General features: G+C 37.6%; 1 protein-coding gene across 1 annotated transcript in view; it reads right to left on the bottom strand.

Moving 5' to 3' along the window:
• COL28A1 (collagen type XXVIII alpha 1 chain) overlaps positions 1 to 11,669 on the bottom strand; it is a 121,128-nt gene extending 109,459 nt beyond the window's left edge. The window contains exons 1-8 of the mRNA XM_084618916.1: positions 11,565 to 11,669; positions 10,316 to 10,478; positions 9,224 to 9,783; positions 6,818 to 6,838; positions 5,849 to 5,905; positions 3,791 to 3,844; positions 3,199 to 3,240; positions 2,361 to 2,387 (exon numbers count right to left, since the gene is read on the bottom strand). Of these exons, the coding sequence (XP_084475042.1) occupies positions 2,361 to 2,387; positions 3,199 to 3,240; positions 3,791 to 3,844; positions 5,849 to 5,905; positions 6,818 to 6,838; positions 9,224 to 9,783; positions 10,316 to 10,442 (888 nt within the window). The 5' untranslated portion in view covers positions 10,443 to 10,478; positions 11,565 to 11,669. The remainder of the gene's footprint in view (positions 1 to 2,360; positions 2,388 to 3,198; positions 3,241 to 3,790; positions 3,845 to 5,848; positions 5,906 to 6,817; positions 6,839 to 9,223; positions 9,784 to 10,315; positions 10,479 to 11,564) is intronic.
• Positions 11,670 to 12,008: the final 339 nt, after the last annotated feature.

The following is a 12,008-nucleotide window of genomic DNA, read 5'->3' as shown; positions in this document are numbered from 1 at the left end:
TGGATATCCATGTACCACCCTCATATAGATGGCCTAACAGATAGGTTCAGCCAGACACTTAAGAGGGTGCTCAAGAAGTTCATTGCCCAGGACCCCAGGCACTGGCAATTATTTGCAGCCTTACTTTTTACCATCAGAGAGGTGCCCCAAGCTTCCACAGAGTTTTCACCCTGCAAATTGATATATGGACAACAACTGATGGGCATATATTCAACCTGGTATGGAAAACCTGAGAAAGACAAACACTGAGAGCTGAAAATGTCAGAGATTGGAGGCTATATGGGTGTATGCTAGAACAACACAAAGTATAACAAAGGGGCATGGATGCATATCTTTCAACTGGGCGACCGAGTCCTGTTGCTTCTTCCAAGCTCAGAATCACAGCAAATGGCCTAGTGGCAAGACCCTCATGAGGTGATAAAGAAAGTGGAAACTGTGGAATACTTGATCAGACAACCAGGAAAAAAAAGGAACAACAAATCTACCACGTAAATGTATTGAAGCCCTGGAAAGGCAGGGAAAATGTTTTTATCACACCAAACCCTGAAAACTGAAACTAGGACCCCAAAGTAAAGACTGCCTAAAAGAAGGTTCAGTGATCCTCGGGGAAAAAATTAAATGATAAGCAAAGGGAGAAGGCACTCCAGCTGCTGGCCGCTTTCCCATAGGTATTCTCAGCCCTACCCGGGAAGACGTTCCGAACACAACACCATATTAATACAGAACCTGGTAAGGTAATACAAGAAGGGCTCTGACCGATCCCCAACAAGTTGAGGGGGCCACTGAGAAAGAGATCAGGACCATGCTGGAACTCAGGGTGATAGAAGAGTTCCAGAGTAACTGAAGCAATCCTATTCTGCTTGTGCCAAAGCCCGATAGCTCACTACATTTCTGCATAGATTTCAGGAAGGTGAACACAATTTCTAAATTTGATGGCTATCCCATGCCCTGAGTGGATGCTCTTAGACCAACTGGGAGAAGCCCAATATATCACCGCTTTAGATTTGACAGAGGGGTACTGGCAGATCCCCTTAACACCAGAGTGTCTGTAGAAAACAGCCTTTTCTACACTGCTAGGTCTATTCCATTTTAAGACCATGCCCTTCAGGTTACACAGAGCAATGGCCACCTTTCAACATTTGATGAACCAATGCTCCAACAACACAGCCAATATGTGGTGGCATACTTGGATGACATAGTTATCTACAGCAAAGGTTGGGACTCCCATTTGGACAAGGTAGCCACTGTCCTCTGATCACTGAGAGAAGCCAGATTAACAGCAAACCCTACTAGATGTGCTATAAGGAAGGAAGAAGCCTGGAACATAGAGTCAGTGGAAGACATGTCTGCCCCTTGGTGGACAAGGTTCATGTCTTATAGGCATACAAGACCCCCATGACCAAAAAGCAGAGATAGGGCTAGGGCAGTCCTTTCTCAATATGTCAATGGAGAAGAATGCCCGGTAGTATATATCAGCTGGAAACTCTTCCCCTGGGAGAAAGCATACTCAGTGATAGAAAAAGAGTGCTTGGCTGTCAAATAGGCAATAGCGGGCCTATGGTACTACCTCCTAGGAAGCAGATTCACGCTAGTTACGGACCATATGCGTCTGTGCTGCCAACATGTGATGAAGCAAACAAACCCAAGGATCATGAGGTGGTACCTGTCACTACAGCCTTATGCCTTTTGGATACAACACTGGGTGGGAAGGTTGCGCTGTAATGCTGATTTTCCATTCAGGGAAGGCGCATATTTCAGCCAAGGCAGGGCCTCAGCCTTGCAGGGGAGGACCTGTAATAGGGTCTACAAACCCCATACTGAGCAGAGGCAAAAGGGGGAGAGGAGTCTCTCCTACCTACAGGCAAGCAGCCTGACCACATCCCCACGCAGCTGCCACAACTGCCAATCATGGAGGCAGGCACCTACAGCTGCAACCAATGGGGAAACAAGGCCTGCTATAAAAGGAGAGAGCTCAGAGAAGTAAGGGAGGCAGAAATGCCTGGGGAAGTGAAGAAACACAGCCAAAAGGGACTGAAGCAGACCACTTGGCTTAATGAAAGGCCAGGAGACAAGAACTGTCCTAACCCGGGGCTAACCAAAGAAAGCCAGTCAGAGGGCAGCAGAGACCCCCCCGAAAGATCACATCAAAGACCAGTGGTGGCCCCAATCCTCCAAACACACACATGATTAACTTTACTGACATGAATAGTCCTACTGATTTCAGTGGAACTGCTCATGGTAGTAACATTTATATGTGCATATGTGTTTGTAGGGACTTAAGACAGAACCTTCTGCTGAGACTCCCCTGTGCATTTTCATCAAGTGACTATCCGGCCTTAGCCTCTCCAAAAAGATCTTACCTTTTCTCCCTTGTTGCCAGGATCCCCCTATTTAAAAAACAAATAGATTAAGAAAATAAAGTGAAGATACAGCACATACTTAGATTATGAACAAGAAAAATATAGATAATATTGTCAAGTATAATGAAGTTTAATTATAGTTGTAAGAAAGTCCATTTAAGTTGTCATCTTCTGTAGACTTCAAGAAATGGTGTTGTCCCCCTCCATACACTCCCTTCCCCCCATAAGAGTAGATAGACAAATATGTCCTTTACCAGAAAAAATTTCTACTGCATTCCTAGCAAATATAATCTCTACCCTAGACTGATTTTCAAATTAGATTGAATTATTGCATTACTGTCAAGTTTATTGACTGTGAATCTTCAAGAGTTCAAACTAAGGGAATACCGGATGAGGGACCTATTCATGGCAACTATACAGACGAGATCTTTATTATGAGAACTTCAATTCTCCCTTGCAGATGAGTATAATGCTGGTCACTTCAATACACTGTCACTTCAAAAGTTCCTGTTATCACAAGGGCCACATCTTAGGAAAGGAAATAAGCAAATGCTTAGCTTAAACAGGTGCTTAAGGAAAGTGCTTTCCTGAATACAGATGCTTTTCTGAAGCAGGAGCTAGTTCAGATATGTATTATAAATGATAATATGAAACATCTGCATAAAAATTTGAAATCTAGGACCAGATTCTCAGCTAGTGTAAATCAACATAGCTCTCTTCAAGTCACTGGAGCTATGCCAGTTTATACCAGGTAACGATCTGGCCCTAGCTTTCTAAATTATGATACAGTATTCTCAAGAATAGATCTTAATAAGGAAATACTAATTCATCTACATACCTCTTCACCTTTTTCTCCACTTTCTCCTTTTTGAGACTCACCCTGTCAAGAACAATGGAGCCCAATCAAAATATGCAGCACTGTTTTACCAAACATTACCAAATTAGAACCAAGATATACTGACTGAAAATCAACACCAATTTTAACTTAAAGGGCTCCAACTTCTCTTCTACAATAAAGCATATACAGTGCAAAACTTTGATAACATAGAAATCTAAAGCACAATTATTAGATGCCTGGGATCTTAGGCCCCAATCCTGCAAACTGTTCCTAATAAACAGCCCGGAGGCCACATAGAGCTTCATTGACTTTCATACAGCTCCACAAAGGTGCAGGGGTCTGCTTGCAGAGAAGAGCTTGAAGAACTGGCTTTTTAATTTGTTCAGTCTGATAAGGATTTAGATTCAAATACTATCCTTGTATGCAGCTCTGATAGATTTCAACAGGATCCTTTGAGGGCAGAATTCCATGCTTGAAGATTGATTTATGGCATATTGTACTATACCTTTTCTCTGCTTTCCTCATTTGCATAGTTTGAATAAAACTAGAAGAAATTGGCATTAATTTTAAAGAGAAAACTCTGTCAATTTACCTTGTCTCCTTTTGGTCCTTGCTCACCTTTATCCCCTCTACTACCAAGTCCTCCCTTAAATAAAACAGGAAAATATTATGAACATCCTAATGATATGTTTCTGGTTTCTTTAAAACTGTACCAGGAAGGAAGGCAACAATGGCGATGGCAAAGGTTTAGGTAAAAGTTCTACAGTGAAGCAGAGAGAGAAAGAGAAGGAGCTTGGACAGGCATAAGACTGTTTTCATTAGTCTGAAAAAGTTCCTTGCTCAGTATTAGAAAACATGACTCTAGCAGGGATTCTTTACCCATGCCCAGTGTAAATATGTTTTCCATCTTCAACATTAGCAAAATAGAATCCTAGTAAACCTCATGAACTAAGGTGCAACAGAAAATATAACACACTTCCTCGCTGCTACCTTTTGGAGACATTCCAGTCATTTTTGACTAGTATTGTCACATAAAGAATAGGAATTGATTTAGCCCATATAGTTGTCTCTGCTCTGTTTTAAAGAACAGATTAATGCCAACATTCTGCAGCTCTAAGGCCAAGAATTCTTCCCAACACCTTCCTGGTCCATGAGACCAAGTGTGATGTGGTTTGTGCAAAGGGGTGGGCTGGAAAAGGAAGCAGAGGTCCTGGGATTCTTGTTACATACCGTATTGTGATCTAATAATTTTGGACAAAATAACTTAAATGTCTTAGACATTAAATTCTGATTAGAGACTACTAAAAAGTGGAGGAAGGCTCATTTCTGGACTTGTGTTACCCAGCAGTATGGGATGGTAGGCCTGCCACAATATTGTGGTTCCACCAGGCCCTGGCCAGTTGGTCCAGTGGATGAGGTATGGTGTAGACTATGAGATTGTCTAGGTAAAGAAATAAGTTAAAGCAGTGCTAACCGGCACTTTTCACAAGTTGGACATGAAAACCCTAGTGTCCTAGACAACATTCTTTCTCATTCATTATAAACAAACAGGTTTTAACGTTTCAGGCTGTGAAATAGATATTGCTAGACATCTACTGCCTGTTTTGTTAGCCTAAACAGTCACTGCATTCCCAATATCCAACTAATTCGTTTAGAAAGTACTTTCTGGTCAGCTTAGAAACAAAAATCAAATTCTATTAACTAGAATTGCTCCAGGTCTAGATTTGATTCTATAAGCTAGAATTGCTCGAACTCTAGATTTGCTTCTGTTCCATAAAGTACTTAAAATGCATGATTAAAAGCTACATAAATATTGTATTTGGAAAACTGAACTGGTTCTCAGTTGTACAGAATACCTTGACAAACCCAAGCATCATCTTTTTGTAGGCTGAATATATCTTTAAGTGCCTCATCATCTGACTGACACGGCATCTGGCTAAGATTAGCCAGAAGAGCTATAATATTATGCTGTGACTTTACAGCCGATCACTCAGAATACAACATTAAGATTTTCCAAGTCACTCAGACACCAACTGCATCTGTTAGCCATGGAGAAGCCAGCTACCACAGAAAGATGGAATAAGAGACAGAGATCTTTGCCTGAGCAGCAACGCTCATCTCTGACTTTGGATTCAAATTGCCCCAAAGCCTGACCTGCTCAGATTCAGACTTTTGGCTTGTACCCATTTCTATGCTGAATCTTTGCGATGTCCTTCTAAGGAGATAGGCTGTGGGCGTTTATAGCACAGAGGCCCTAACAGCCTTCCATCACAACTAGGGTTTCTTGATTTGTGCTTCAAAATCAGGTACCAGTTTAACCACGCTAGTTTATTAAACCATAATTAGGGTTTCTTACTTCTAATTTCTGCTTAGTATATGGGTTCATGTTTTTTTTAAAAACATCACTAAGAAGATTCTCTGTTTGGAGGTTTCAGGTCTTCATTAGGGTATATAAAATCCATAATTTCAGAAACCATAGAAACAAAATTAAACATTTACATTACAGCATACGGAAGGCTGAGATCTTGCTTTCATACATACTGTAACCATTTTAAAAGACTGTTCTGGCAAACATCGATAATGTTCAGCCTTGACCTCTGATTAGAATTCATATTTCTGAAGCTTCCTAACAAAAAATATATATACTTACAGAAGGGCCGGGTGGTCCCTGGTCTCCTTTTTGACACTCACAGGACTTCCGCTCACACTAAAGGGTTAATACAATATTTTAGAAAAATATTCAGGTTTAGAATTTCAAATTTTAGAAGCACTTTTAAACCAGTATTTTTGGCTAGGACATGAGCTAGCTGAAGCAAAACAGTCAAGTAGTCAGAAAATAAATGATCTTATAAAATGTGCCTTCCTGTAACAAACCATACACCACTTCTACATTGCACAATCTCCATTAAAATAATCCTTTAAATCTGTTCCATCTCAGTCTTTGTTTTGCACATACTGTATTACAAATATTTTGAAAAATGTTTTTCTTAATAGCCAAATCTGTTATACAATATCAACACTTCAGGTAGTGGATACATAGCATGTAATGTTACCCACTAGTTTTGGACATGAATCTCAATTTTGAGCCAAGTAGACTGCCACATTTTAATGAGACAGGCAAGTAACTTATACCTGGAGTAGCCCCAATATCCTTTCAAAGGGAAAGTTTCTTAAGTTGAAAAACTGAATATCGCCCACTAATGAGCAGTGTTTGGGGATTTATGGTGAGAAGGCCTGGAAGGAATGGATGAGAGTTAATATAAAAGTCACCATATTTCTATACAAATAATAGGGCCAGATTTTGTCACCCTTATTTACATTGGATAGTACCTTACTCCTCAAGTAGTCCCATCCATCCCAATGATTCTGCTTAAGGAGTATTACTCAGTGTAAGTAAAGGTAGAAGAATCTGGCCCAACAATTAATATCAATAACCATCTGATTTCTGACACTCTGGTTTTTAAGAAAATTCTTCTTCTGTTCTGTGAGGAGATAAAAACATAGCACTACTACAGTTGTATTCAGATATCAGTAGTGAAGGAAATGGCACAGCCTTGATGTGCTGATTAAAACATGTTACACTGATATGCTGATAGTACTCAAATCTTGTAACACTTACCCGCTTGTTAAATAAGGCAACCTGGGAAGGAAAAAGAAGAAAAATATATTCTCTTGTAAAATATACCAGTTTATTAATTTAACTAAGATGTTTCCTATAAAATATACTGTTTCCAAATACCATTCCAAGAATGGTAAATTAAGTGAATGGTTTCAACCTTTAAGTGTGCAATTCTTACACCTGTGAACCCTTAGTAGGCCTACTCATGCCATATTCACTGAGAGACATGTAGCATCATAGAAATATATCCTGACACTTTCTTAAATTCCAAAAGCAGATGAATTACCAGTGTTTTCCTGTGTAGCTTCTTTTACGGTATGTCTGACATTGCAGCTGAGAGCACGCTTGACAGCACAGATACACAGGCACACGCTAGCTCTGCACAAGCTAGTGTACTATGCCAGCCCCCAAAACCATGTTTTCTAGGGGGCCATCAAAGATCTCATATTTCTTTGCTTACATTTCCTTAAATCACAATGACTCTGATCCTAGCCACCCTTTAGAGGTAGTTACTCATATCCAGCAGGAGGAGAATAGGTCCCACAGAATGAGTGGAAGAGGGTTGGAACTTTCAGCTGCATATACTGGTGCCTAGGAATATGTACTGAAACAATGTGTATAATGCAGCACCAGTCAGGAAGATACCACCAATGGGCCACCAATGCTAGTATGTAACATCTAGTCAGAATCTTTACCTTGGAAAAGTAGGAAAGATAAGAAGGACAAAGAGTCAAAATGTGAATAGTTAAACCTGACATCTTGGCTCATTGCACAATGTATGAAGAGATCATAAAAATGCATCAGTTTATAGAGAGCTACTCCAGATTTATACCAGTGTAACTCGGAGAAGAATTTGGCCTATTACCTATTGATTAAAATATACAATATAGTGGATTTGATTTTAAAATGTTTGTTTTATAAATATGTATTCCTTTTTAGAGGCAAAGGACATCTATCTAACACATGGCAAGACATAAATTAGTAAAACTCTTACAGTTGTCTTTTACCAATTGCCATCAGTGCCTGAGAAGTCTCCAGATGTTTCCTTAATTGCATAGCTTATCCATGTACTTTTACACATATGTGATACCTAGTCACTATATCTGGTTTTAAAACTTTCCAAACTAGTTTTAACATGCTTTTAGAGTGACTTAGTGAAATGTAAACATTAAGAAAACCCTTACAATATTTCTTCTCGTGTAGTTACTGAAAAGCTAATTTAATTCTAAACATGTTTTCACCTTATCTTAGCTTATTATGTACAGCCTCTTATCCTACAAGAAAATACTTTCAGTAGCCTTGAAAAGAAGTGCCACAATAGCCTATCCAAACTCTTTGACTATTCCACAGAGCTCACAAGTCAGTGCCACTGATTTCAGCCCCTACCAACTTCATAGCTGTGCTGGTATCTACTGTCAGCTATGAAAACAGTTTTGGACATACTGCTTACTGTATGTGTGCACGACATTGGATTTTTTAGTGTGTTTTCTAAATGAGAACAGTAGGAGACTTACACTTATTTTAAGTTGTGATCCAGTGCCCACTGAAGTCAGTAAAAATCTTCCATTGTCTTCAATGGGCAATGGATCAGGCCCTTAGCATGTGCTTGTGAATAATCTCATTCACTTCAATAGAATTACAAACAATACATAAAGTTATGTATGTATATAAGTCTTTGCAGCATCAGGGTCTTAGTCTCCATACTTTTGTGTGTGACTTTGTATAATTAGATCAAAATCAAAATGTTGATTAACCTGATGTCAAAATTACCAGTAACTTAACATAAAAATGACAGGACTGGGGCCTTAGCGTGCAAGCATTTTGGAGTACAAGGCTATTTTGGCAGCACAGATAGATCTGCAAGGATGGTGTAAGATTTTGGTGATCTAAGTACAGCACAATTCCTTGAAAACTAGGAGGCACACTGTAATTATGAGTAACTATCCCCGAAATTATACTGAGGGATGGCACAAAATTCTGCCTTGCCCAAAATGTAGTTTGACTGAAGGCTGGGCCTGTGAATTGAACTGGATTCATGCTGCCTCAGATCTTTTTCGCAGCTGAACCACTCCACCTATTCCTGCAGCATTGCTTAATCTTAAATATTCAAAAGTCATCATGAGACAGGTCCTAAAAAATCATCAGATTGTTTTAAAAATCATTCGATTAAAAAAAATTGGCTTTTTTATTTGTTGCTTGGTTTTTGAACTTTTCAGGTACGCTCATGTAATGTCTTCAATCTTTTCTCTGCAACCAGGAGGGCTAGAAACTTAAGAAGGAAAATAAGACTGTACCTTATGTGTCTATGTGTCTATATCATGTCTAATATGTGTCTATATCATCATCAACAACAAACTCTGCCACTAATAAAAGGGAAGAGAAATGTAAACATTCACAGTTACTTACCAATTGCTCTTTTATTTTCACTGAGAGATTAGGATCATTTAGGATTAGAACAGGTTCACTAGGAGAATTCCCAGATATCAAATGTAGGTTTGATTTATTGGCCTTTTTACTAGACAGTCCAATGGTAATGAATGATATTCCAAGATCTCTGGCTGCTGCAGATATCCCCTGGACATCAGGACTCTTTGGATGGTCAATACCATCAGTCATCAACAAAGCCACTTTTACACTTCCCTTACGACCTTCAGTTTTAAACAGTTGAGTGACATTGGAAATTGCATAATAGGAGTAGGTGCCATGCCCAATATAGTTCATATTCATGACTTCTTGCTTAAAGTTATTCAGGTCTTTCCAGGCTACAAAGGGATGATCAATTTTGACTGTACTGCTGAACTGCATGATTGCCAGTTTGACATCATACTTCCGGAATTTAACTGGTTTCATTAGGAAAACTTTGTCACTTAAGTTGTAAACAAAATCTTTCTGCTCACTGAACAATGCATTTTTTGCACTTTCAGAACTGTCCAAGATAAAGACCATGTCAATGAAGCACACACAATCTGTAATGGAACAAAAAAGTTACAATAATAATTCTATTTTAAGGGTATATACCTGCTTCCAAGGTTTTAACTTAAGGAAGCCACTGCAACATTCCCAAATCTCCCCCATCATTTTTTTTTCTTTTAGGAGGTAGGGACAAATTCTGCTCTATAGTACTTCATTAGCCCAATATTTCAGGTTTAGGTCACACTTACATCACAGATTATTTTTGTCATATTAATATTACATTAAAATATAAATTTTCTGACAGCAAATTCAATATGAAAAACTGTTGTTCAATTTCTCATAATGTATATAATTCAGAAGTGATATATGTTTAGATGAAAACAATAGATCACATTACAATACAATGTAGATGTGAAATGTGCTGCTATATATTCCAGGACTCATTAGCAAAACAAACCAAAAAAAAAAAAACAAAAAAAAACAAAAATAAAAAATAATCCCACACATTTCCTTGGAAATTATCCTGGAAAACTTCTAGGAAACATTTTATACAGCCTATTGCAATTTCTAAGAAAAAGGTTTTACCCTGAAAATCATCTTTTCTTGCAAGAGGATTTGGCTTTTGTCCCTTCTTTCTGTTTTGTCCATAGGCTACACGATCTGTTGTGACAGCCAAAAATAAAAGGCAAAAGGCAAAATGTTTTTTCCACATAGTTACTGTGATCCAAAATCAGATGACTTACTACTCCTATTAATAGAAAACAAAATATCTATTAATGCTTCAATAATAAAATTGATAGACACATATTGTATATGTAGAACAAAATTTTGTATTAAGCATCTTTCAGTTTCTAGGTACAGTATCTCAGAAAGATTTACCAAAGAAGAAGTTAAAACAAAATAATTCTGTGCCCAAGTAGGAAAACACAGCAGCCACTGCAGTGTCAGCTATAGCTCACACATCTTTGGACATTATATTCTGTTTTACTGAGAAAAAACATGTGGGATAGGACAAACAAAATGTTCCCTACTCTTTGTAAAAATATTCACTGCTATCTTTAACTTTCATTTGGACATCCAACTGAGATGGGTAGTAGGGACCTCAGTTAATATATAATTATCATCCCATTTAAATGATAATAACAGAAACATTACAGAAAACATTGATTATGTGTTTGCTTCTGCAAATCCACAAGTCCACTTGCTTAACAATACACAGGAACTTCTTTTTCATGTCTTTAAATTGCACTTTTACACACAGATATATTAAAAAGATGTTAAAAGTCCACTATATAATTCTCTTTTTTTTTATAAAGGCAATAGTTTACTAGTGAAATTCTACAGCTTAATATTTGATCACTTCTTTCTAAAAGGATGGATATAAAGCTGTTTATAAAAATACCATTATGGGATCGTATCTATGATATATGATGGTAAACTGAATATATCATTAAAAAATTTCCTTCAGTCAGTGTAACTAATTTCCATAGTGCACTGATAGCTATTAAACCTGAATTACAAAAAATGTCTACAATTTAGAGCAATTCATGTTAAACATCATTAACACTAAAGATTACTTGCTAGTACATAATTGTATAATAAAAGTCCTAGTTAAATATTGTTTTTAACTCCATTCAGTACCTACACATTTAAAATCATTAATGTACTCTTCTGAGAAGATAAAAGGGAAAATGCACAAAACAAAACGATAACAGAATGACTAGAATTATAATAAGCAAGTAAGCTTCACAATCAGTTTTACACAGTTTCTGTTCAGGTCTTAGATGATTTTATTTTAATGTGATAAAAGTGTTCTAAACTGTTTATGACTTACCTTATAAATCATGCAAACAGCAAGTCGGGTATTAAAAAAACTGTACATAAATGTGACTGAAAAATACATTTCTGTTTAATAAAATAAGGCAATTTGTAAATAAATAGTCTGTCCGGTTGTAAGTAAGGGTTACCTTGCATCTGGATCTTTCATGATCCTTTATTCATGTTTTGTTTGTCAAAACTGAATCCAGAGTGGCCAGGCATTCAGCCAGCATTACAGATCTGAGTGGGAGTTTAAAGGGACACAGTCCTATGAACATGTTAATGCCTTACAAGTTATTTGAAGAACAGTTTGAGTGTTTTTTGTTTTCCATAACTGAAGTTTTATATAGAAATACTAATGATCAATTACCTGTAATAATAATGGTCAGTTATCTGTATCTGTAACTGTATGTCTTTTTCTGCTATGTCTCTCCCCTTCTCTTTGCTGATGTATGGAAAA

This window comes from Lepidochelys olivacea, assembly GCF_965140295.1.
Source record: "Lepidochelys olivacea isolate rLepOli2 genome assembly, chromosome: 2".
Classification (NCBI taxonomy): domain Eukaryota; kingdom Metazoa; phylum Chordata; order Testudines; family Cheloniidae; genus Lepidochelys; species Lepidochelys olivacea.
The sequence above is the reverse complement of the archived record's forward strand: the minus strand, read 5'-3'. Positions and strand labels throughout refer to the sequence as shown.